Here is a 27,674-nt window from a genome sequence, read left to right on the forward strand (position 1 = left end):
CTTTACAGGAGAGATGAAAAGAATGTCTTCTGAAGATGTGTAGAACCACAGTCAGCGTGTGCTCCTAGCCTCAAAAGCACCACAGTGCTCCACACACTCACATAGCTTTTCCTTGCTTTTCGAGGAAAAAAACCAAACCCTTTAGGTGATCTCGCCCGACCCATCTGAAATTTGTGAAACTAACACCCCTGCTCCTGTCTCCCCAATGCCATCTCAGTTACAAATCGGAGACATTTAAAGCCTTAGTCCCACAAGCCCCAGGGGCTGATTTTCTCTTTTGCAGGAGAGTTGTTCCTAAACTTGAGTAGGCATCAGAATCACCTGAGGTCTTGTTAAAACAGATTATCGGTCCCCACACCACCCCCAGAGTTTCTGATTCAGCCAGCCCGGGATGAGGCCAGAGAATTCACATTTCCCTTGAGCTTCCAGGTGATGTGGATACTGCAGGTCTGGGCCCCACACTTTGAGAGCCGCTGGTGTGAAGCATTACGCATATCAAAGCACTTTGACCGATGTGGTCTCATTTTAATTCCAACTGTGGAACAAATGATACAGAGCTCCAAAACCCAGGTCTGCCAGGCTTTAGGAAAACACAGCATATATTTAAAAATTCACCCTGCTACATGACTGGATTGGTACGGGGTTTCATAGAAAATCCTTTTAAATAATAAACCTTCCAGGTACAGTCTGGTAATTAAAGCAGAAAAGGCACTGGCCGGAGAAATCCTCAAGTTTAGTCCCTGGAGTTGGAAGCTGTGCCTGGTGGTATCATTTGGGTACTTGAAATCATCTTTCTGACACTCAGGCTTTTTTATCTCCAGAATGAGAGTTTTCTAACCAGATGTTTGGTGGGACCCTCCTGACTCTGAAATGGTACAGTTTTCCCTCCCCTGTTTCATGTGTCCACTTCTCCTTCTGCCCCACCTTCTTAATAACCCAACTTCTGTCAATAAAGAGAAAACCAGCTCATCACAACCACGTGACTAAGCAATGCTCATTCGCAGACTGCAGCCCACAGGCCCAGGCACTAACAGACCTCTAGAGGGCAAACCTTGCAAACCCAATCATTTAACTGAAGCAAAATAGAGGTGTGATCTGCAAATGGGACTACAATGTGAAGCTTAATACTGGTTGCTGAAGGAGGTCATGAGATAAAGCAGGAGGAGGCCACAAAAGCTCAACCAGACTCTCATCATTGCTGCCAGATCCAGGTCTGTTCTTAAGCAAACTTTAATAATTTAGAGTTCTAGAAAGGATAAATTAAGCACGATTCACATCTTCCCATCTCTAGAGAAATGACTGTCCGGTTACACCTGACCAGCTAACGCCTATTTATTCCTTGTGACACATTCAAGAGGCTGTTATTTGCCCAGCTAGTGTTACTCCTCAGACCAGGTGCTCCTGCAAACAGCAACCAGCCTGCTGCTTCCATAGGTGCACCTGCCTGGTGCTCCCCATCACATATGACACTATACTGTTACCACAGGGCTCATTCCTATAGTTGCCAAACCTCAGAGCACCTCAGATTCACTTAGAAGCAAACTAAAATGCAGTTTCTTGGGCCCAATTCCTAGAGATCCTGAAATAATGGATCTACAGTGGGACCTGAGAATCTCCATTTTAATAAGCATTCCTTGTACTTCTAATGTAGGGAGTCTGGGGACCATACCTTAAGGAATGTTGCTTTATTTGCATATTATCTCCACTGGTATACAGAATATGTGTTGTTGCTTTTTAAGCAAGCTCTACACTCAATGTAGGGCTCGAACTCACAAGAGTCATGTGCTCTACTGACTGAGCCAGCCATGTGCCCTCAGAATATGTGTTTTATTTCTGTATCCCTGTGCCCAGATCAGAGCCTGGCAAAGAACTACTGGTCATTACAAAAATAGGATGGCTGGATAAGAAATAATAGGAGGTGGGATTAGGGCTGGGAATATTCCAAAAGTATTTGAGCAGCATCACAGATTTCCTTTCAGTTGAGCAGATCCAAGAAGGGCCCAGAAATATCAGGACAATTCTCAGGCTACACCCCAGGAGTAATCAGGACCCCTATCTTAATATTCCCAGTGACACAAAGTAACACCCAGGTGTTTACCCCTGTGGTAGGGATAAACGAGAAAGAAGGTAAGAAAGCTAGTAGCTTCAATTGAAGCCTGGCATGAAAAGCCAGACACTGACCATTGTGGAACAATGGGGAAAACACCACAATGGGGGTCAGAAAACCTGGGCTCTGTATCCATTTATTTGCCAGGGTATCTCACCTAAGCTGCATCTCCACTGCCTTACTTATAAAACAGGGGTTAAAAAAAAAAAAAAAAGAAAGAAAAAAGACATCTCTGAGCCCTGTATAAAGCAGAGTATACACATGAGCTGACCCTCACTGACTTCATGAACCACAAATTCCTCCTGAGCGTGAAAAGCCAGAGCAGGACATGGACACTATGCTAGGGAACTTCACAACAGCCTCCTCCCTCCAGAAGAGGGTTGCTAAAGTGTGGGAGGCTGACCTAGGCTGCACTTGCAATGGGTCTAGGTCATGAGCAACACTCTTGAGACCAGCAAGTATGTTTATAAGACTCTTCTGTTATGTCAACAGGCTCTGCGAATGGCAACAGCTGGATGTGATCTATCAGTGAATCCCCTGGATGAGACAAAAGAACCAAGAGGCCAATTAAATAGTCAACAACCCTTGGCAGTGCACGTGCACAGGGTGGTGAGGTCGCTGGGTCAGGGAGCAGCAGGGAAGGCCAAAGATCCCTGCCTACAGAGAACTCGCATTCCAGTCACATGCGTACCACACATGGAGACTCAGATTCACACCCCACCACCACCACCAGCTACAGCCAGTGTGGACAAAGAAAAGCAATGTGGTACGGTGCACTGGTTCTCAACTTTGGCTCTGATTAGAAACAAATAGGTAGTGTTACAAAAATCCCAATGCCTAGGCTACAACCCCCCAACATCTACTCAGAACTTTTGGAGCCGACACCCAAGTATCAGAATTTTATACAGCTCTCCAGGCAATTCTAGCTGAGTCTGAGAAACAATGGAGTGGTAGAAAGATCAGGGATGTGAGGCCAGAAAAACCTAATTTTGATGCTGGACTCTGCTGTTGATTGTGCCTTTGAGAAATGCATTTTGCCTTCCTGAGACCAACTTTTCTTCCCTAAGAGGTAAGGATAACATTATCACCACCTTTCCAAGATATGAGGATTGGAGGTATTCACAGGTAAAGCATGAACAGTGAATAATAAATGGTAATAATTTTGTGATTATTGAAAAGGTGTTTTTTTTTTTTTCACCTGACTTTACCAGTGTACTCTAGTGAAGTATAGGGAAAAGGTAAGGACACGGTCCTTGCCCTCAAGGAATTTCCAAGACTGATAAGGGAGATGAAGAGACATGTCAATGAAGCAGAAGAAGGAATGAGAAAGCCAGAGGAAGGCAGTTCATGCCAAGTGTTTGACCAAGATGAGACTTGTCTGCAAGTGCTTCAGGCAGCGGGGAAGAGTCTGGCTGAAGCCAAATTCTGGAAAACGACAGAGGGCCAAAAATCTCTTTTGAGGTTGTGGCAAGTGAGATCTCTCATCATGGCAGGGGCCAGGACACCCTGTAGCCATAGTGCTATGTACTTATAGGTCCTAAATAAATGTTTTTCAATGAATAAATAAATCGACAAGCAGATAAACATAGAGGAGATTTCTCAAAACCTAAGATTTGGGGAGTAGAATGGGAGAGAAGGGAGGAAGGCATGTAGTGGGAGACAGGAGTGAGGTAGCTTTGTACCTCTGGTCTCAGTTTTTTCCATTCTGTAGTTGGCAAGAAAATGAGTGGAGAAGCCAAGAATATGGAGAAAGTCAGATGTATGAAACAGTCCTTCTTCCCCTTGTCCTAGCTAACTCCTACCCTTTTTTTTATGACTTGGCCCATGAGTCACCTCCTCCAGGAAGCCTGCCCTGACTTTCCCACCTCAAGCTGGATTAGGTAGCTGTCCTCTGTGCTCGGTTGGCCTCCTGTGTTTCCCTCAAGCAGCACTCAGACCGAGCTACAGTTGTCTGAGCACCCATCTTTCTTGCCAGAAGAATAGAGCCAGAGCCTTGAGGGCCAGGACTTTGCTGTTTCAAAGCACAGCAGTGCCCAGTACAGGGGAGGCACCGGAAGATCTGAATTCAAGTCCCAGCTTTGCTCTCTCCTCAGTGTGCAGCCATGAACTTCACTTTTCCCCTTTTCTTAATCTCTCTGGGCGGGCCTCAGTTTCCTTAGATATAAAATGGAGCTAATAACATTCACAGGTTGTCACGAAAACAGAGATCAAGAATGTGAAAGTACTCTTTCAGAGGAAAAGAGTTAGATAACTAAGAGGGTGTACATGCTGTCACAGAACACAGTCATCACAGAGCTGGACTGGTCACTAAATTCAGCATGAGCCTCTGCTGCCCACAGAGAAGACCAAGAGTCACTACCCAGCCGGAGGCCAGGAGAACTTTCCTACTGCAATGCCTCCAATATGAACTGAAATACTCCATCCACTGAATTCAGCCCCCTTGGTTGTGCCTGAAGGAGCAAACAGTGGCCTGTCCATTTCCCAAGAGCTTTGCTTTAGATGCAAAAAGGCAGGGCAAAAGAAAGAAGAAACAAAAACAAAAACAAAGACAAAAAAAACCCAATTCAGGAGTTTGGAGTCTAAAGAACAAAACAAATGAAGTGTGTGTTTGTAGGCTGAGGAAGAACAGAACAGAATCCTCAGTTTCTTGCCAATCCTCTGGGCCAGGCCTCGCTGACCAAGCTTAGGAAACACTTCCATGGCAGCCAGGGGAGAGGCCCCGCACACAGCAAGATGCTTTCATGACACTATGTGTTTCTTCTGCTTCTCTCCGGGCTGACTGAGAGCAGCTGAGGACCGGGAAGGGCAAGGAAGGCGGGGCGGGCAGGAAGGCGGAGGAGGGAAGCCTTCAGCAGAGCCGGCTGGGGTTACTCTCGGTCAGTACCCTCCAGTCCCCAGCTCAAGTTTCAAGATCCCTGTAGTCTCTTTTGTTCAACATGAAAAGGAACCACAGCAATCAGCTGCTTGAGAAGTGGGTGGAGGAGGCAAATGAAAAAAAGAAGTCCAGAAAGAGATCCGTCAGCATCCAAAGCTCAGATACTCTTCTTAAAAGGACCCCAGGAGGGTCTCCAGCCCTCACCCTGTCAAATGGGCAATGGGCTGGAGGGGACCAGGTCAAATTCTAACTAGTGGGAAGCTTGTCCAGCCATATAAACAAAACCTTGAGAAAATTTCTTTGCTACAAAAGGGCTGGTAACAAGCACACTCAGGTGCTTTTTGTTGTTAGGGTTTTGTTTTGTTTTCCTGATGTTAGGTCTCCACTTCTCCAAGGATTGCTACTGCCTGCATCCTAGAGATGGCTGGACCCTCCTTCTCTGGGAAGACCAGAGCTTCTCTGGGAATTTTGGGGCTCTGGACAGCGAAGCAAGGCACGGTGACTGGCCGCTGCCTAGGTGATCCCTTAGGGCAGGTGAGAGGATGTCGGGAGCTTGGGGTGTATGTGTGTGTTTTTATATATATAGCTTCAGAACCTCTCTGCCATGCATCTGGGCCTGGGGTTCCCAACCCAGGAAAAGTTTTCCTCCTTACAGTGAGGGCTTGCTGAGGGGATACCAAGATGTACCCAAAGAGTTTCAGGTTCTAGAGTCTGGCCAACCTGGTTCAAACCTCAGTTTCAGAATTTTCCAGTCATGTGGCCTTGGAGAGGTTACTTAAGCTCTCCGAGCCTCCACTGTTCTATAAACAGAAGTTTACCTTTACAAGGAGTCTGGGTTATTTTAAACAAGTTCAAAATAAATGCCAATAAAGTCATGGACAACAATTATGTGAAGGGGTCTCAAGAGAAACCAGAATATTTAGGGTTATGCTCCCTGAACCCTTTGAGGCAAGTACTGGGGAAGCCAGAGTCTTCTCCTGAGACTAGTGGGAGTGCTCTAAGTTTAGGAACCACATATTCCTTAAAGTATTTTACACGTAGGGTTAACTTGCATTAGTTCAACAAACTACTAAATGGCTACTGACCCCAAAACACTAGTGCTGTGGTTCAAAGGAGCAGTATTTCTCAGTGCCTCTTGAAGGCAGGAGCCTGTAACAAAAGAGATGCTATATAAAGACATGGTCCCTGTCCTTGCCTTCCAAGAGGGGAGGGAGAAAGGATCAGATGAGCAGACTTGTGAGCCTCCAGCCCTCTCTGCAACTCCACAGTCAGTCATCACTGAAACCAGGGGGTGGAGAGAGACCGCTACTAAGGCAGCGGCACACCCATGTCTTCCTGAGAAGCAGGCAGGGTGGGCTGTTGGCAGTCCCTGAAATGAGGACTGATGTCAGCTGATAAGAACCTGAATGGTAACCAGGTCCCCAAGGAACCAGTAGAGGGACACCTGGGTGGCTCGGTCAGTTGAGCATCTAACTTGGCTCAAGCCATGATCTCACAGTTTGGGAGTTCGAATCGCACATCGGGCTCTCTGCCATCCGCAAAGAGCCCACTTTGGATCCTTTGCCTGCCTCTCTCTCTCTCTCTCTCTCTCTCTCTCTCTCTCTCTCTCTCCCTCCCTCCCTCCCTCCCTCCCTCCTTCTCTCAAAAATACATAAACATTAAAAAAAGAAAAATAACTAGTAGAGACTGTGGCCCCCGGGGGAAAGGGTGATGTGTTAACACTGGCCAGGAGCACTCCTGATGCAGTGAGGCAGTGGGCACAGTAGGCTGGCTTTGGAAGCCCAGCAGGAAATGAAGGTAATGTGAAATGAAAGGTAACCGAGGAGGTAACATTGGCCCACATGAACTCTTCACGTGAAGAGAAAGCGAGGAAGAGACCAGCAGCCAGTATTAGACAAAGCAAGAAATTAGCTGAAAGCACTCTGCGTGTAGAATGCTTTGTGAAGGCCAGGGAGGTGGGAAGGTGGAAGAAGGTGCCCAGAAAAGGCAAAGAACAATGAGAAGGAAAGAAGCCAAAAGTATGAAGAAGCCCAGAGTCCAGAAACAGGAAAGACTGAACCAAATAGGAAGGGTGGAGAGAAAAAGAGCTGGGAAGAAAGAAAAGAGTTTGAGGCATTAAGTCCTCACTGATGGCCAGTCTCCAACTGAAAATGCGACCAGACACTCCTAACACCACGTGGCATGGGGACACGGAAAGGAAAGGAAAAGGAAAAGGAAAAGGAAAAGGAAAAGGAAAAGGAAAAGGAAAAGGAAAAGGAAAAGGAAAAGGAAAAGGAAAAGGAAAAGGAAAAGGAAAAGGAAAAGGAAAAGGAAAAGGAAAAGGAAAGGAAAGGAAGATGAGGAGACACGGTCGGAGAAGGGATTCCTTCCAGGGCTGAACTAAGGAATAATTGTTAATATAATGCATAAACTAAGGAATAACTGTTATAGTATAAATACCTTAGTTTTCCCTTATTTTTAAAATGAATAAAATATGTTAAGGGACAAAGTAGTGATTTCTAGGCAGAGGAAGGCAATTAGCGTTTACCAAGCATCAGATACAATGTATGTGTTATTTTCTAGAATCCCTAAATAAAGTTTACAAGAAATGTAGTATTCCTGTTTATCAAATGTGGAAATAGCCCCTTTGTGACCCTTGAGATACTGCTCAGGATCACAAAGCAAGCAAGTGGTAAATCTGAATTCAATCAACTGGCTTAAAAGCTTTGGCTCTTTCTACTTTATGGGGAATTACAATGAATCACTTTACTCTTTAAAATCACTTCATTACATTTTTGGCATCAAAAGATGATGATGCCACCCATGCTTCCTGGTATTGGAATAGGGCAACATGGCAGCATGGTACGGTGGAAAGATGCTAAGCCTTGGGGTCAAACAGACCCAGATTCAATTTACAGCTTTCTTCTGTGATCTTAGGCAACAGACCTATCCCTTTTGAGCCCCAGTTGCCTCGTTAATAAAATGGAGATGATAAAACCAATCCGCTAATGCCACTGTAAGCCTTGAATGTAACAATTTATTAAAATGTAAAGTGGCATCATGACTTGGTGCAACTTCATCTGGTGGACAAGGTGTCACTCCAAGATTGTCTTTTGTGCCTCAACACAACAGTGATGAGAAGGCAAGAAATAGAAAGCTTTTAACTAGAAGCACGTTGGATTCCCCAATTGCTACCTGCCTCCCACGGGGTAAATAAATCATATACTGGAAAAGCAAGACACATGAAACACTGTTCTTGATGCTAACCATCCAACTTTTTAAAGGCAGGCTGACGTTACAGGGTACACGATGTCCTGTAATTGAGCGTAATTGTGTTTTCTATTCTTGTCTGGTAAAGCTGACCTTTGATTCGATTTAGTTCAAGTAATATTTCAACATAGCAGTACAGCACTGTATCCACCTGATTACAGCCTTGCTGGGACCAGGCCGCTACCCTGGATGGAAACTAGCGCCCTGGCTCTGGGACACAGCCTAGCCATGACAGCTCTGGGAAAACGTTCTTGTGTTAGATTGGAAAGATTTCAAAATATGAAACCCAAGGCCCCAGATCAGGACTTTTGACAAGTGCACGCAGAACGTGAATTGCAATCACGCAAAGATTTCAAGGAATTTCCAGTCTGATGACATATGTGTCAACATATGTCATCAGATGTCCCAACGACATGACTCACGGGGGTGGGGGGGTGGGGCGCACAAAGGGACAGAAAGCAAAGTTTGGGGCTGCAGCCTCAACTTCAGTGGCTGTCCAAATGGTTCAGGCAGGGAAGGAGAAATGACGGTGAGTCACGGGATGTTCTTTGTAGATGGGCCTTGGGGAACATTCCACCCATGCCTGTTCCCCATGAAGCCGGGAAGTGGAGGAAGTCTGACACTTCTCTCAGAAGCCCTCTTGTCTCCTTGTTGATCCAGGCCCATCCACGCCCAATATCCTGTGACCTTGGGAAAGTTTCTGGCTCCCCTGGGCTGCTCTCTTTAGGATGCAGTAGTAGCAGAGTATGAACGACTGAAGTTCCAGCCCCTTTCCTCCCCTTGCCAGATATGCTTCTTTGCGTAAGTTACTTAGCCTCTCTGAACTTCAGCTCCTTCTTGCATATAACGAGGAACAAAATTCCTAATCTCACATGATGGTTGTGAAAATGCAGTGAACTAAAGTCTAAGCCTGGTGACTCGTAGGTGCCAAGCACTGCACTGAATGCTTTACCCGTATTAGCTGATTCGTATCTCCATTTTGAGGAAACTGAGCCAGAGCTGTTATGGGATTATCCAAGGTCACAGAGCAGATAATCAGAAGAGCCAGGATTTGGAGACCAAGTCAGCCTGGCTGCCCAGTGTTCTCTTAGTGCTAAATTATACTGCCCAGCGGGTTTTTATAAAATGATGATTTTATATCTTCTTCCTCAACTCCCTGCAACAGCCAACTACCTTGCCATGTGACCAAAGTCCGCCCTGCCCTCTGGGGGATCATGTCTTCTTGACTTTCAAAGATCAAAGCAGAATCAAAGGTCCACATAGTGAGTTCTCAGCATTACCAGTAAATCCAACAGTCAGAAAGTTATGGCCCTTTTCCTTAAGTAAAATCCAGCATAACCCTCAGGACTTACAAAAGTCTTACAGAGCCACACGAGAAAGTCCAACAAACCAGATCTGTACCATGAATATACAGAAAATAATAGCCATGCCACTGACATACAAAAATCTAGCTGAAGGGATGGAGAAGCTAAAGACACAAGTCAAGATGTTGGGATGCATGCATTGCTGCCCTGACCGCCCCCCTCCTCTTTCCAACCCTTGACCTCAATGATGCGGCATGTCCTCCAAAGGGACATCTCCAGCCCAGTGACAAAATGCCCAAAGTTCTTCCTTGTCCTTTCCTGGAAAAGTTTTCATAAGCTTCAGAGGGCTCTACATTCTAGACAGAAGGCATTGCAGAAGTCTCTGAATCGGAGGCCACAGGAGGCCTGCACTGGGAGATGCTGAGATGGTACCCCAGGCCATAGAAAAGAGCCATGTACGCTCTACCCAACTTCAGGGAGCATACTTCTCAGAGGAGTACCACTCACATGGACTCTGGTGTACATGGCATCCACAGAAATGTGTAACTTGCCAGCCCTACATATAGCTTGAAAGCCATCTCTCAACTGTCCCACCTACTGGCCTGGCCTAATTCATGAAGCAGGTCCAGAAAATAATCTTCTGAAGTCCCACAGAGTACCTACTGAGCTTTTCTGTTAAAGAGCATTATGGTGGCTGTAATGTGAGACTGGGCTTGACACCTGGAGAGCTAAGATCTTGGCAAAGGATGGAAGTTGCTGAATCCCTTAGGCAGGGGAGACTGGGGCATCCAGCCACCACAGAACCTACCCACAGCCTTGTCCATCTGGCCAGGCCATAGCAGATAAAGAGAGAGAACCTCCACAGTACCTCCACAGGTACAGGAATTGTCCTGGAGCAGCATGAGCAATGGTGAGGCTGAGGGAGAAGCCATGGTATATGGCAGTGACAAGAGCCTAGCTAACTGTGAAAATAGAGGAGTTGGGAACTTCTTATAGGGGATGTGAGGATGGTCCACTCAGGAGGGCAAGAAACCTCAGCCCCAGGATGTGCATTTCCCAACTTCCAGCCAAGCAGAAGTCCTGATCCTGTATATGGAACAAAGTCAAGAGGAGCCTGGCCTCATGGTGCCATCTAAAGATGAAGGAGAGTCAGTAGAGAACATTCCAGCATTGGGGCAAAGATGATGCCTGAGCAGAAATGTTCAGCAGGAAGCTGGCTAGTAAGCCTGGTGGGTAGGACTAAGCAATGCATTTAAATAGCTGAAAGGGAAATAAGCAGTAAAGACAGAACAGAGCAAACATCTTCTCCAGACCAATCCTGATCTGAGCAGCACGAGCCCCACTGGGGAGGCCTTGGCTCTGGCCAATGTGCTAGTCACCCCATCTGAACATGCCTAATTCACCAAAGAGGGGCAGGTGGACTGGAATGGTGACAGAGCCTGAGGGCAGGCACCAAGGAGGAGGTTGAGGAAGGTGGCAGTTCTTCCTGCCCCCCCAAGAGCCTCTGACAAGAGCAGATGCAGGTTTGTGAGGCCTGAAGCTGACACACTTTGGGAGGGGGGGACTCTCTTTATGAAAAATAGTATTTTTTTAAAAATCCTACTTTGACAATTTTTGATTGCTAAGACTCCTACCAAGTCCTTGAAAGGGGGCTAGAAAGTGAAACTTCTTTAGCTTCTCAGTAAATCTACTTCCAGTCTCCCAGGTTCATGGGAGCACTTCCTGTAAAGTTCTGGAAGGTAAATCTTGTGGAAAAAAGAGACCCGAAACTGTCTTAAGAACTTCTGTCATTATTATTTACAGCCCAGTTGACTTGGGTTCACATAAGGGAATCAACTTGAAAATCACATGTGCTGGGATTTTACACTTTTCAAAGTACTCTCACTTGACCCTCAAAATACTCTGTGAAGGAGAAAAGGCAGGTATTTTCTCTCACTTTTATTCTCCAAAGGTCCACTGATGGCTTGCCATGTGTCTGCTACTGTGCTAATACGTGGGGGAGAGTCATGAACAAGGCCCAGTCCTGCCCTCAAGAACTACAGTCTAGGGAATAGTCCACATCACTGGGTACTCCCAGGTGATCCCCCTATCCAAGTACTGACCAAGTTTCTAAGATGAAACATTTTCAGGCTGTTTTGCCAAAGTCCCAATTTCAAGGCAAGGAAAGGTGAGGCCCAGAGAGGTCGAACAAATTGGTGAAGCCAAACAGTCAGCCAGGAGCAGAAGGGGAAATGAACCAAATCAGATTTATTGTGTGTCACCTATGTGCTGTGCCTCCACCATTGGCCATCCACAGATGTCATCTGATTTGATGCTCAATGACCCTTGGGGTAGCTAATCTCTATGTTCTAGGTAAACGGAGGGTCAGAGATAATCTAAATATGCCCAACATTCACAGATAACGAAGGGTAGAATCTGAATTTGTTCCCCAAACAAATCTTAATCCAAAGCCCCAAACTCTTTCTCTTACACCAGCATTTTCCAATTTTCCATCATTTACAAACTGCTCTCACAAGTTTTACCATATGCACATAAAGCTATGTATTCTTTAAATTAATTTTCTCTAGTTTACATCCTTCTATGCAATAATCCCCATGAAGTTGCAATTTGATATGGGTTAAAATTAAAAGTTGTCATCTGTCTGCCATTGAAATAATCTCAGATACTACACAAAAGTCATCCAGAGAAACACTAGTCTTTGCCAGTCTGCATCTCACAGAGACAGAATATAAATCTGTCATTTCTTCTAGAGTTCCTGAGAATTTGTTCAATTTTTATATTTCCATTGGGTTGCAGTCATGATAGGGACTTAGGAAGGATGAATGTTCCTCATATGGACTCCCAAACATTAATTTAACCACTGCTTACCCTGTGTGGTTATAGGTTTAGGAAGAAAATAATAAAATGTCCAACAAGTTCCAGTGATGAAGAAATGGGGTGGGGACCCTCTGTAAGGCTTCCTACATGGGTTTCTCATTAGGATGGTTTCAAGAATAATTAGACTTGTCTATGATTTAATTCTGAAAATTAGAGGCCTTTTCAGTTGAAAGATTATTGGAACAGCACAAGAAAGAGAATTCTGTAGAAAGAGAATTTCATGGAGCAGCACACATTTAGCTGTGTTCCATTCCTAGATTAACCTTCTGGTGGCTATGCAAACTTGGAAAAGTTCCTCCCCGTTCTAAGTCAGATTATTTTCTGGAAGTTCCATATGAAGAGGGGCCATATTTGTTTTGTACATCTCTGTGTCCCAGCACTTAGAACAGTGGTTGGTACATACTACGTTCAATAAATATTGGCTGAATGATTGAATCAGTCAACCCATTTATCTATAAATGAACTAAAAGACCTCTAAGGTCTAATCCAATAAGTAGAAGTAAAATCACACTCTCTAGCCCAGGAAACCATGGGAATAGGAGGTAGTATCTGAGTAGAGACCCCCATAAACACAAATTATCTGTGGATAGTTCAATGAATCTAGCAGATACAAGCTGAAGTAAATAACAAGTCCTTCAATTAGATCACAGGAGCAGGAGTCCAGCACAGACGACACCATAGGCTGGTGAATCCGTAAGAGCCTGAGCGATAGTGTCCAAAGGGGCTATTAGTCTCCAGTGGACTGATCCAAACCTCAAGCCTTGGTTTATAGTTATTAATGTCTTGGATGAGAACAAAGAGAGCTATTTATCAAATTCCTACATGACAGGCAACAGTAAGAAGCAGCAAATGTACACATGGCAAAATCAGAATCTAAAATGGTTTGGGTAGGACAAAATGACATAGGGAATTAAAAAATGTAAAATAAAAAAGAGACAGATTATTTTCCCTCTCGGTTCAAAAGACCAACAGCATGATTAAGAAATGGAGAACAAGTAATTTGCAATACCGTGTATTTAAAAGACTGTAATTTTGGTTGATTGCACATGGAATAGAACTCAACAGTGTGACGTGGATGCCAAAAAGTCTAATGCAATCTCATATTGCATTAACAGAAATATAGTTGCTCAGAACAGGGGAGGCAAAAATCCTCTTCTACTCTGCGCTGGAATACTGCTGTGATTTCTGATAAACTTCAAGGAGGACATACACACACTGAAACACAACCAAAGGAGAGGCAGAAATAGGAGAGGAAAAAACAATCCAGAAGAGGAATGAAGGACATTTAGCCTAGAAAAAAAATCAAAGACTTCAGGAAGAAAGGGGGAAAAAAAAAAACACAAGAGCTGTCTTTAAATATTTCAAGGGAAATGGAATTAGCCCCACTGTCTGGAAGGTATAGTGGGAGTAGTGAATATTTTCTGCTAATTAGAGCTATCAATACCCAAAGTGAGCTGCCATGTGAGAGGTAGGTCCCATTCAGGAAGTAGGTGTGGAGCAGAGAAGGTTGATGAGGGCAAGACTCCAGACCAAGGGTCTGTCCAATCCCACCAATGGCAGGATAAGAGGGCTAACTAAGCCCATCATACTGTGAGTAGGGCTCTCAGTGCAGATAAACACAGGGCTCTCGGTCAGGATGTACGTGGACATACCCAGGCTCGGATTCTCTCTGAAATCTACAGTGCTATTCGAATTTGGCAAAAAGTTACTGATTTCGCCTAGGAAGAAACGCCATCCCTGTGCATTTCCCTCCATTCTGAGGCCCAGGTCAGGAATGCAAGACAGGCAAAGAAAGGTGGAAACAATTTAAGTAGCTGCAGCACAGAAAAAGGAATGGACCAGTGAATGGAGACATGGGTAATAAGCACTGGCATGATATAATCAAAATCACAGGAAACCCTCTCTCTTCAGAGCTTTGCACAGAACGTTTTTTGGACATAGGTTTGTCTTCTCTTCTCCACCCTAATTCATGTCTCCAGCTGCTCAAAAAGAAAAATGGTTCTGTATCTAACGAAGCTTCCACTAAGATCTGAAACTCTGCTTAACAACTCAGCCCCATCAGTAAGTCTGTTTCTCCAGCCATGAAGTTGAAAGGCACAAGAGGAAGGCCAGGTGCTCAGAAATGCCTCACTGACACCTACGAGTAATACTGGCTCCCAGTTATTACACATCTACTACTGTGCCAGACACTGTGTTAGGTTTGACATTTTACATTGCAAGCTACCCGTTATTTTATAGCTGGAGAAATTAAGGCTCAGAGGGGTTTTAAGTGGTTTGCCCAAGATGTCACCACTTCAAAATAATGCTAGCTCATATTCACAAAGTGTTTTCTATGTGCCAGGTGCTGTTTTCAAGCAATCACATGTTATTCCCCACAACAATCCTACGAGATAAGTTCTCCTATTGTCCGCATTTTACAGAGGAGGAGAGTGGCCTAAAAGGGCCTAAATGACTTATTTACAAAGTCACAAAGCTGCACAATAATATATCCTACATGGTCTCTCTGTAGTAGGAGAAATAACCCTAGCTATCCTCTGGTCCAGCAGACAGGGACCCTCCAGATGAGAAAGGACTGAGACTTTGGTGGCTGTGACTATGATTGGTGCTGGGACAGACACATGTGTGCAGGGTTAGGGGCCTACAGGGCAAGAGGATGGCCAGGCCACACAGCACGGAGTGGTCAGCCAGGAGCCCCTCGCAGCCGACCCAGGCGGCTCAGCACAGCCACGCCTCTCTTGAGGGGAAGCAACACCTGCTCCGTGCCACCCACACACGACTCCGTGTGTCATCAGTTCCCACACTGCTCACTGCCTCTTCTCTTGCCCAGCGAAAGCATGGTTCTGTCTTCCCAAGAAAACGCTCCAAGGCTGGTTGAAATTCTAGCACTTTACACCATTTCTTCTTTTGCCAAGTGGGTCACAAACTGGGAGGCTTTTCAGCAGAAGCTGACCCTCCCCAGCCCTCCCAAAACACCAAACTCAGTACAAAGTACTGTCTCGGATGGAGCAGTGGCAACAAGTGGCCCATGATGGGGAGTAATAACGTATGACCAACATTGTTTAGAACCACAGGGTGATGATAGAAAGCAGACCGACTCTCGGTCGGCTTCATTATTGCTTTGCAACTGTCTACAGACTGTGTATACCAGGACTGCCTGCATTCAGGAGACGGCTACCCCCGCACCACCCCCCCGCCCCCCGGCCCCTTGGCCGCCCACTGCCTGCCTGGAAGGCTGCTCCGTGACTCTGACTCGTGCAGCTGATCCCTGAGGCAGCAAACCACCTGCTCCTCAGACACTTCCTCAGTGGCAGGCGAGAAACTACCCAGGCACTCACCAGATCGCAGATAAAGACCACTCTTTAAAATCAGACTTCAAATGCCCATCAGACTAAACCGAATGACCAGGGGGAAGATGAGCTGCATTTCCCTTTTAGAAATAAAGGCTTAACTTTCACCTATCCATACCAAGCTGCAACTCTAACCGCTCTTACACGCATGTAATTATCCCGTCTACAAATGTGCCCATTTGCAGCAACCATATGCACAACCCCAAAAAAATGAACTTGGCAGCAACCTGCACCCCCCAATTGTCCTAATGCTGGGCCTGTGCCATTCCTCTCTGGGGATTTTTCCTCTGTCCCCAGGAGGAGGCCAGCAAATTCACAGTGGGCCTCGTTTCTTCTCAAACACCTCCTGCAGAGAGGTCTTATGGCCCAGCCACTGAGGAAGAAAGCTCCCCAGGAAAGAGCTAAAAGGAACAAGTGCCAGGCCATCCGGGCTGCCATCTCACCCCCGTGCAGGTCAATTTCCAATTATGAACCAACACACAGAAGGCTTTGTGCTTACTTGAGTTGTAATTCTCAATCTGCTGTAATGTCCTTAGAACTTGGTGCATGTCCTTCATGCTGGTGTCTTTCTGACTGTATAAAAGAAGCCGCTGAGCATCTGAGAACAGGCGAGACACACTGTAGGAGGTGCAAGAAAAGAAGAAAAGCCCCAGTTAGACCAGCTGCCACTCTGGCTTGGGGAAAGTACCTGCCAGGAAAGCATGCCCCAGCCTGGCTGCCAGGTCTCCTGTGGGCCAGCTCCGGTCCCCTCCTACCACTTCCCACCCCAGCTCCATGAATACCCCATGCTCCCGCCCACCTGGCACAATCCTTTGCCCTACACGCTCTTCCGTGTGTGCACACAACCAAATCTTATCACCCTGCAAGGCCCAGCCCATGTGCCTCCTTCTCCAGGAAGCCCTCCCTTACACACACACACACATCCAGGGCCAACTTATCCATGAGACACAGTAGACACAGTGCCTATGGCCCAGAATATTCTTAGGGGTCCACAAAATTTTTTCATTTCTTTTAAAATCAGAATAAAAAATGAAATTCAGAAATTCAAATGAATATATATGATGATGAATTCAACCTAGATTATATCCATTTTTTTTTACCAACAGTTATAAAAGGAGGTCCATGAAAACTACAAAGCCTGAGGTCCATGAACACTGTAATGTGGCCCTGCCTGCCCCAACTGCTGCTTCCTCAGAACTGTCCTAATACATCTCGTAGAGTCCTTTGTCCGCTCCAACTCATGCCACGGTTCTGTGCATTCCAAGAATCTTCAATCTTCAATCTTCCTCACTTCACAAACACTTATCAAGTCCATACTATGTCCAATATTGAAGCCGGCAGCCAGGGATACAAAAGCAAAGGAAGCAACATCCTGGCTGTCAGGGAGCTCATACCCGGGGAAGAGAAAGACCTGCAGACATAGGGACACTGCAGTATGACAGGGCAGTGACAGAGTAAGAGCGGATCAGGAAGCAGAGGACCAAATTCTCTGATCCTTAGCCATGCGCTCCTTGAGGGCAGGCCCCCTCCCATGCTCACCTCTGCACCACCTCCCCCAGCTCCGAGAGCAGCCATTTCAGATGCACAGGAAGTTTTGCTAAATGAGTAGGATAATTAATGGACAGAACTCTGCTATGTCTCCCCTTCCCTACTTATTGACCAGTTTCTAGAAATATGGCCCCCAACCACATGACTCTTAGCTACATACTGTTACTCCTAAAATGCACCAAAGTAAGGTCCCCATAGTCTTAAATCCTGGTGGCAATCCTCCCAGCCCTCATTCTTCAAACCTTTACAAAAGCAATTCACTCAAATTCAACCATTCAAAATTCTCTGGAGGTTGAGAAAGGAAGAAAAAGTATTAACTGACAAGTTTGGAAAGAAAACCTGATATAGTACTTACATGGATTTGTTAAAGTTTCCAACAACTCCAGGGGCCTCACCAGGAGTCGGATAACGGAAACAAGGGTTATTGGCATTACAGATAATCCCCTGAACCCAAGGAAGCGTTCCTGCAGAGGGCATGGCTTTGTTTGGAAAGTGGCCTATGAAATCAAGAGGAAAAACACAAAGAGAAACATTAATTCTTGAAGTGATTCCGGGACTTGATAGGAACCTTTATCTCTTTTGGTTCCACCCATACATTGCTTCATCCCAATTCTGTCTGTCCCATTACCCACATCACAGAGACCAGCCACCTCTGGACACATCCTACCCTGAGTCAGAAACTTGGCATCAGATAGTAGTTCTTAATCTACTTGACATCACCTGGGGAATGGGATTCAAGGCCCCAGTCCTGGGGAAGTGATGACAGTAGTAGAGGAAGACCATATACAAAAAGTGCCTGATGTGTAGCAAGCACTTGGCCATCATTATTCGACCTTCCACCTCCTGCCTTACCTTTCGGAGATGTGGAGGGGCCCTGGGAATGACCTTATTATCCAGTTCCTTCATGCTCTAAGGAAACCACAGCCAGATGAAGTGTCAGGTGAAGAATGCTCAAGGAGACAGCGGGCAGGACTAGGAGTAGAACCCACATGTCCGTGATCCCGATCCATGTTCCTTCCCTTATTCCTGAGGTACTGTCCTCTGTTGGCCAAACATCTCAGTTTCTCCTCCTCTGCCAGCTCAAAAGCTTCTCAAAGGCACCTAATAACCATGCTGACTTGGGATCAGATGTCATCTGTGAAGCTATATTTGTTGTCATTGCTGTTCTGTCACTTATCAAAACACTGAGCCCCATCCCATAGGTCACCCCTTCACTCTTCTTTCCCTTCATTATGGAGGCGCTTCTTACAAACAGCATGACTGGGGAGACTGAGGCTGGTCCCATGTGTCAAAGTCACAGATCGTGTGAGGTTGTCAGCTACAGGTGCCCCTTACAAGGATCAAGATAAATGAACCCTGGAACCAGGAGCTTTTAACATGAGAACCAAGCATGTGTGGTTTGGACAGAAAGGCCATGGCTCCAGCTTTCATCATATTCTCTGGGTTATCTGTGATCCTAAAAGAGTTAATGGCCATTAAAAACAATGGCTCAAAGCACCTGAGTAGCTCAGTCAACTAAGTGTCCAACTCTTGATTTTGGCTCAGGTTATGATTAAAGGGTCGTGGGATCAAGCCCTGCATCACGCTCTGCACTGACAGCTCGGATTGTGCTTGGGATTCTCTCTCCCCCTCTCTGTCCCTGCCCTGAATGCACACACATCTCTCTCTCTCCAAAAATAAATAAATAAACATAAAAAAAAAAAAAAACAGTGGCTCTAGGTGATGAAGAACTATGTAGCTTTACAGATTTTGAGGTCAGACTAACTGGGTTTCACATCTAGTCCCCAAAACTTGCTAAGTAGCAACTTCAGCCAAGCTACCGAACTCCTACCTGATCTGTAAAATGGTGATAAAAATACAATCTACTTCACAGAGCTGTGGTGAGTATTGCATGCATTCTTACAGGCAAAGCATGTATCAGAGTGCCTGGCACAGGGTAAAGGCTCAATGAGTGAGCCTGTCAGGATTACTGAGGCACTGTGGTTGTGCACCTACAACAGTACTCACTCTGCTACTGTCCAGCCAAGAACAGCCTCTCCACCTCACAGCTACCACCATCCTCCAAAGCAGGAATCCTGTTTTACTCATCTTACTCTTTTCATACAAATGTGCTAAAAAAGTCTACCCAGAAGATAAACTATAGCCAGGAGTTTGCTACCCTTTGCAATTTCAATATTGGGGTCCTTCTTCCTTTTTCTTCCATCCATAGTCCAACCAGAGAGGCAACATCCAAAGCAAGGATGTGACAAGATCTGATCACTGTGGCCAACCTTTACAGGGACTCTGGCCTGTTGAACATTTACTCAGTTAACCTCCTTATCTCCCTGTTAATAGTTCAAGGAAAACCAAACAAGGTCCCTTGCCTAAGTCAGCTGCTCTTCATGCAGGTGAAATTTATGTAACCCAACCAAACGCTCGAAGAATCAAGGGATTCTCCTCTTTAACCTCCTGGAGATACTTGGCACCAAAGACAGGTTAATGTTGGTCCAGGCAACACAGGGCAATGGAAGGCGAAATTATTTTAGACTGATCCTTGTGGAGTAAAGCAAAGACCATTTCCTATAGGTTGTATCCCCCAATGTGGGGGGGGGGGGGGGAAAGCAGGATGGGGACTTGGCACTGGGTATACAGGAGGACAATCAAATAGTATAATGGACTCCCAGGGCCCACAGAAGTAATTACGACCTTAATGGCTCTTGACCAAATCGGGGAAGATTTATGGGGAACAGTTATACACCAATCCTTTATTCCCAGAGAAAGACACTTCTGCAAGCTTTATCTGAGCTCTCTGTTCTTCTGGCTATGTCCCTAGAAGGTGGTGAGAGCAGGAGGTAAGGTTGCAAGAAGTACACAAAGGGGGATTAAAGTCTCACCTACCTTCTGTAAGAATAGGAACTTCACATTTCTGAGAATCTATAGTCTACATCCAGAGGGCTCTGGGTTAAGATTTCACAACTTGTCCAAGAGCACAATCTCAGCAAGTAGTGTAGCAAGGATCCAAACAAACCCCAATTTGTCTGATGCCAAGGTCTGCGTGATGGTCTGCAAGATGTTCTACTACACCGTCTTGCCTGTTTGTGATCATTCCTGAGAGATTATAGCCTAGCAGATGAAAAAGCGGAGTTTTCCCTAAAATGTGTACTTCAGTGAAGCTTAGGGTAATGATTCAATAAAATCAAACATGCATTCATTCACTGAACTTCAGGGCACCAAAAGAAAAAGCAGAATTACCTCCCTGGCCCACAAATTGAGCGTAGATTTCATTTTATGCTCTTTTCTTTTTTGGTGAGATCAGAAAAATGACATTTGGTAGAATGTTCTTGAGGTTTTGTGGTTTCATGTTTTTGTTTTTTTAACTTCAATAGGTATAATATGCGCTAGCAAATTAGCAGGTAAATAACGGTCATTATGTGCTGTGAGACAGATGGGACCAGACCAAGAACGCAATTAAAAGGTGACCCTAACCCCATCTCTTCCCAGAGGAACAGTATCCTGCAAGCCTGTAGAGCTGACAGGATGTGAGTGGAGCTGGTTAATGGTAGGAAAAGTCATGGAAGCAATGGAACAGAGATCCCAGTTAAACCTCCCACATAAATATTGACCCTTTAGACGGGGGCATTTCTGCAGTCAGTCCATCCAGCACGCCTAGCCAGGAGACAAAGACGGTGATTGCAGAACAACACAACAACCACATGGGGTAGGTGCTGTCATTCTCTTAGGTACAGAGAGGCTAAGTCACTTGCCCAAGATGATATGCCTAGTATTGTAACCAGGATTCAAACCCAAGTAACTTGACATCTAGAGCTTGTGTTCTTAGCCATTACTGTATTTTCTACGCTCACTATTTTAAAGGCCACCATCCAAACACATGATTGGGAGTCTGATGATTTGATCTTAATTTCACCTGTTACTTATGGGATATGTGACCTTGGGCAAGTCCCTGCACTTCTTGGAGCCTCAATTTACTTACTAAGAAATTAAAGCAATAGATAACAGTGAGGAGTCTATCATACAAAGTTGTTATGACAATCACACAAAAAAATATTAGTCAATCTGAGCAGTTCTATATAAATGCTGCTTAAAATTATATGTTTCCATGATTTGCAAAATGTGCAGTAAAGACGTAATGCATATGAAAAAAACCGGCAGGGTCCAGATGACAGTTGAGTTAAGGCATTGCCCCAGGAGGCTTTTTTAATCACCACTTTCCGACTTATGGGTAAGGTTATTTTACTTTCATGATCTAAAATGGATGAAACAGATGTTGGCTATTATTATAATTACTGTTATCACCATTCGCTAAGACTGAAAATGGTTTCCTGAGTTCACGCCTTATCAAAAAATTAGAAGCTTTTCTGTTCCAAATCATGTGTGGTATTTCCTAAAGATAGCATCTTGGGACAGGTCAAATGTAGCCTGTGTCCACTACCTGGATTTTGCTTGCCAGGGGAGTCTCAGGCAGGATGCTCAGATACTTACATTCATGTTGTTCATAGGGTGGGTAGCTCAGCCGAACAGAGATCAGGATCAGGAAGATAAATAGGGGCCAGGCCACTTCCAGCAACAGCTGACACTGAGGGGGGAAATAAGACAGAGTGCTGTGAATTTAAAAAATAACATGGGTGCCTAATGCTCTTGGGCTTTGGGAAATCCACAGCAAAGTTAATTAAACAACTGATCAAATCTCCTGCCTCTCCTACCACTCTCCAGGCTTTAACAACACTGAATTGTCTACAGTTCTCATGTTGTAACCTATTACTCCATATCTCTGTGTTCTCCTCAAGAAAGGAAAATGCTTCCTATCCTGCTTCATCTGGTTCACTACTTACTATTCATTCTTCAAGACAGACTTACTCAGGCATCATTTCCTTTACTAAAATCTTAGACTGATCTTAGAAGCCCTTCTCCTGTAATAGTAACCAGTGCATATTCCTCCCAGAGCCTTTTCCTCCAGCCCCTGTCATCTATCCTCCAGGCCAGTCATCTATCACTGGCCTCCTCACCACAATATGAGCACCCCCTGAAGGCAAACACTCCCGTCAGCTTTGCATTCCCAGCCCTGGGACAGTGTCAGGTACGTAAGGACCATTTGTTGAAAGGAGAAAGCCAGGCAGCCTGCTGTGCTAAACACACCATCTCTGCTCCTTTGTATGCACACAAAGCTGCCCCCCATTGGGCTGAGAAAGGTCTCCAAAGCACAATGGAAAATCACACAGAGTTCCATATTGAACTGGGTGCCTCCAGGACTGGAAAGCTGGGAAAAGTGCAAAGTTCTTCTTCCCCATCCATCAAGGTCTGGGTACCATCTTCTCCAGTGGGTTAGATCAGTAAACTTACAAGTAAGCATGATCCACTGGTGAAAACAATATGGTGTCTCTAAAGGAAAACCCTGCCTCAGTGAGTTACCAGGGGATAAATAAGTCTAGGGACAGTATGGAAATCATTAGACATGATTCAACTGAACCGGGGGTGCTCACGCAAAGACTCTCACCTCTTATTCCCTTCATTTCTAGACTCTAACGTTCTAATTAGGATGAACACCAAAGAGCCCAGAAGAGTCACAGGGCCTTGTGGTTAAGAGTAATTACAACTGTGGCTGCAGAGCCATAAAGCCAAGAGAACACTGTCCTAAAATCCTCCCTTCTTTTTTTAAACAGATTTTTTTTCTTGATCTTTAAGTACATATATTTTCATTGTGAAAAATTTGAAATAAAAAAAATCGAGGGGGTGCCTGGGTGGCTCAGTCAGTTGAGCATCTGACTCATGATTTTGGCTCAGGTCATGATCCCAGGGTCATAAGATGAAGCCTAGCACAGGGCTCCATGCTGGGCATGGAACCTGCTTGGGATGCTTTCTCTCTTCCTCACCCTTCACCCCTACTCCATTCATACTCGCTCACTCTCTCTCTCTCTCTCTCTCTCTCAAAAAAAAAAAAAAAAATCCAGAAAAGTAGAAAAAAGTAAATACAAATCACCCTTAATCCTACTTCCCAAAGATAATCCCTAGAAAACTGAGCTAACAAAGGCTTTCTGTTAATATTTTTTGCCATTTCTATGTATACATGAATATTTTTCTCTACAAAACTGACATTATACAGCATATTTTATATTTATAAAGCAATTTTATATTTTGCTTTTTTATTTAACATCATAATGGAAGTCTTCTATGACATAAAATATTCTCTTAAAATATGGATCTTAATGGCCACTTTGATACTCCATACTGTGAACACATCATAATTAATAAAACCTCTCTGTTCCTGCTGTCATTTGTTGTTGGATTTTGGTATTTTAAGTAACCCATTTTTAATTTCCAGAGACCTTGTTATGGTTACCTACTAAACTCTTTTTAAATCTTCTTTTTGGAAGGAAATACAAAGATGATAACAGTGGCTATCTTGGAGTGATAAGAACATGGGTGACTTTTCAAAATACTTTTCAGTGCTGGGGCTGGGGCTCAGTTGGTTGAATGTCCGACTCTTGATGTCAGCTGGGGTCATGATCTCATGGTTCGGGGTCATGATCTCAAGGTTTATGGGGTCAAGCCCTACATCAGGCTGTGCCCTGACAGCATGGAGCCTGCTTGGGATTCTTTCTCTCCCTCTCTCTGCCCCTCCCCTGCACGTGCACATTAGCATACCCTCTCTCTCTCTCTCCAAATAAAGTTTAAAAACATAAATTTTTTTTTCATTTTAAAAATAAAAAACTATCCTGTGTTTCCTAAATTTTCCATAATGTATATGTATTACTTCTCAAATGGAACAAAAATCCACTGTTACCATATATCCATAAAGAATAGTTTACACTATTTGATAGCACACTAAGGGGGAAAGAAAAGACAAATGAGTCTTTTGGAAAAAGCACATGTCAGTGTGGGGTCTCCAAGACCGAAGATGTGGCTAATCTTTCTAGTATTTCTCTAAATAATCCCAAAGAAGCAACACACATTGAAATCTCCAAGATTTCAAATGACATTCACTCTCTTCTACCATCAAAGTTGAAAGCCCCTCCTTGAAGTTCCCCAGGTACTCAGTGCCTTCATCAGAACATGGCACAGGAGGGACCCTATTTAAAAAAGAGTTTCTCTCCCACTATCACTTTCTTCTCACTAAGCCTGCCACCTAGAAAGACCTAAAAAATGTTCATTGAGTAAGAGAATGAACTGACGTTTATAAAATAATACAGATGAAAATACAAATCAATTTGAGCCCTCTGGAAAAGCAATATGAATATCCCCTTTCACCAAGTAGTGTTCCTACAAATTCACCCTACAGAACTAAATTTAAAATATCAAAAAGCTGTACACATGAAGTTATTCAGCCACTGAAGCATTGCAATTACAAAATATTGGAAACAACTTAGCTGCACAGCAATGGGAAATGATTAAATTATGGTACATCTACTGGACAATATATTGTGCAGTCATCACATCTATGAAACACAGACACTATTAAACATACAATATTAAGTGAAAAAAAGCAGAGCACAAAATTGTATGTTTTACAAGCTTATAGCTAAATAAAATCATTCACAAATATCAACAGGAATAAAACTTTTTAAAAATGGCATAACTGTGAATGAACTCAAAAAATAATGAACTCAGAAAAAAACAAAAACAAAAATAAGTGAAGAGTATGAGTAAGATAAACAGTGGTTATCACCCTTGGCGCTCTGAAGCTACCATCTGTATATTTAGGATAAACAGTAGCTACCATTTATTTATTTAGAGTCCAGTACATAGTAAGCACATTACATATGGATGATCTCATTTATGTCTCCAAACAACCTTGTGATGTAGGAACCATTAATGTCCCCATTTTATATGTGGCAAAAATATATATAAGTAGGGGAAAAGGAAGAGTAAGTCATAGAGACAAAGGCAGAATTGAGATTAACTGCTAGTTCTGCCCAACTATAGAGGCCACATGACATTGACACAGCAGTGGCCCAGGTGGGAAGTGACCCCATTCAGTGGCATGGTCACAAAACATCAACTAGTTCCACGGAGGTAAAATGAACTCACGGTCTATAGATTTTTAACAGTTACAGCCAATGGTGAGCACCTACTATATACCAGGGATTTTTATACATCTCATCTCTAATATTTAATTCTCATAATGACTCTGTGAGACAGGTTGAATCATTACCATGAAACTAAGGTTTGAAGAAGTTATCACCTGTAGCCTGGTAAGAGAGTGTACCAGCACTTGAACCCAGTTCTACTGACCCCCATTTGCTATTGTCCCCACTTTACAGTTGAGGACATGGAGGCTTATAGTTAATAAATAAACATCAAAAGTTGGCAATAGGATATGAACTTATCAAATAAAAGCTGTATTGATGAATTACCTTAAAATTAACAGCAATCTGCCATGGTAGATTGGGGCCAAAAGATCCCCCTCTTACTAACTTGCTAATTTATAGTATTTCTTTACCTATGATACACATATTTTAAAGCATTCCTCTCAGAATTGCTTTGAAATTTAAGAAGATAATGGATATAAAAGTATTTCAAAACTAGAAAATGCAGGCTACGTATCAAGAATCATTATTACAAATATGAAGATTATTTGGAAATAAGAGAAGATATACACGAAATTACATCAAATGAAAGAAGAAAACAGAACATAAAATGGTACATACACATGTAATAATTACAATGGTCTCCTTGGGCTACGGTCACTCAAGTCCCTTCAGGGCCAAGGACTACACGATCTGATTCCCATCATCATGACCCATCCACTTCAGGGACTTCTTCTGCACATAAAATAAAATTCAACTGCCCTTCCCCAACTCCAAGGCCAGGCATGATCTGGCCCTGCCAATCCCCAACTCATCTCCCCAGCCGGTCTTGATTCACTCCACCAGTGCCACTGGCTTTTCTGTTCCTTGACTTGGGAACATGCGTTAGGCCCATAGCCTTCACACCACGTGTCTCTCTACCTGGAATATGATGCTGCCCCTAATCTCTGAGCTCCTGATCTTCTCCAACTTGAACTTCAGGGCTCTCAGCTTAAATGTCATAACTTTCCATTCTACATTAAGTCCCTTTCCAAGGCCTGGTAGAACCTAACATAGTGCCAAAGTCTGTCTGATTTATTTTCTTCCTAACACCTATCACAGTTTGTTACTATATTTTTACTTCTGTGATGTGTCTTATACCTGCTTCACTCGCTGAACTGTCAGCTCCGCGAGGGCCAGGATCACATCTGTCTGCTCCACCACTACACCCGGTCCACTGTCCCATATGTAGTGGATGTTCAGTCAATATTTATCCCAATGAAACAATAAATGGCTACGTGTTCTAACTTTCTTCATCCCATACAAGACGAAACTAAAACTCAAGAGAAACGACTTTCCCTTAGCCATTGAGGCATATGGTGGCCAAGCTGGAATTAGAACAGAATTAGAATTAAATAAAAATTAGAATTATTATCCGGATTTGAACCGTCACTGCCAGGCCAGGAACAAGGATGAGGAAGAAATGTATCAGCTGAAACTGGAAGTGGAGAGGGAATGTGGAAAGTTTTCATCTACCCTGGAAAATTTTCTAATGGCTCTTAAATGAGGAGTTTTAATTTCTATTTGATAGTTTATTCCTTATCGTTAACCAAAGTCCAAATACCTACACTCTCTGCGACAATTAGAATTACCTATCTTCCCAGGCACATGACTAATCAGATCTAATAGAGAAAATTAATAGCAAAAGCAAAAAAGAAAGGCCAGATGGCCACAGTGTCCCATCTGTTCCATGGGACCTTGGCCTCTGGCTCAGCCTAAAACCAGATGAGGATCCTGAGAGCCCTGAAGCCCCTCGCCCTTCCGGTCCCAAGCCCTGTTTGTACTGAATGACTGCCACCCACACAAGTTAACCGTTACTTTGGACCCAAACTGAGCTTTGCACTCGACTTTCGCAACTCTCGGTGTATTCTTTGCCCAACAGAAACAACGGAAAGCTAACCCTGGTTGATGGCTGTTGTGAGGGGACAATGGGGGCACAAAGAGGTCCCCAGGATTCATTAGCAAACAAGGACAGAGAGGGAAAGGGCAAATGTTGCCTTTCCACAGGGCCCAGTTTTTACATATTCTTCCCAGCAGCAGAACACAAGGCCCCTATAGCAGGGGAGCCTCATAGAGACCTGCAAACTAATGGCCCATTTAATACATTTACTACTCCTTCAGTAACCACTTATTAAGCATATCCCAGGTACCAGGCTCTGAAGCTAAGTGTGTATTTCTAGAATCTGAGAAAATGGGAAGCAAGCAATGATATCCCACACATTGTGGGCAAGAACAATCATGGAGCTTCTTTCCCTGCCCAGTAGGCAGTGGGTTCTGACTCTGTGAGCTAACGAAGAGGAACCAAAA

At 44.2% G+C, this 27,674-nt stretch overlaps 1 protein-coding gene across 5 annotated transcripts in view; it reads right to left on the bottom strand.

Moving 5' to 3' along the window:
- ABCA1 (ATP binding cassette subfamily A member 1) overlaps nt 1–27,674 on the bottom strand; it is a 132,397-nt gene that overhangs the window by 79,812 nt on the left and 24,911 nt on the right. For all 5 annotated transcript variants that reach the window (XM_043565437.1, XM_043565433.1, XM_043565435.1 and 2 more), the window contains exons 3-5: nt 21,787–21,880; nt 17,663–17,804; nt 16,259–16,377 (exon numbers count right to left, since the gene is read on the bottom strand). In XM_043565437.1, coding sequence (XP_043421372.1) covers nt 16,259–16,377; nt 17,663–17,804; nt 21,787–21,880 — 355 coding nt within the window. The remainder of the gene's footprint in view (nt 1–16,258; nt 16,378–17,662; nt 17,805–21,786; nt 21,881–27,674) is intronic.

The sequence above is a fragment of the Prionailurus bengalensis genome, chromosome D4, assembly GCF_016509475.1.
Source record: "Prionailurus bengalensis isolate Pbe53 chromosome D4, Fcat_Pben_1.1_paternal_pri, whole genome shotgun sequence".
NCBI classification, from domain to species: domain Eukaryota; kingdom Metazoa; phylum Chordata; class Mammalia; order Carnivora; family Felidae; genus Prionailurus; species Prionailurus bengalensis.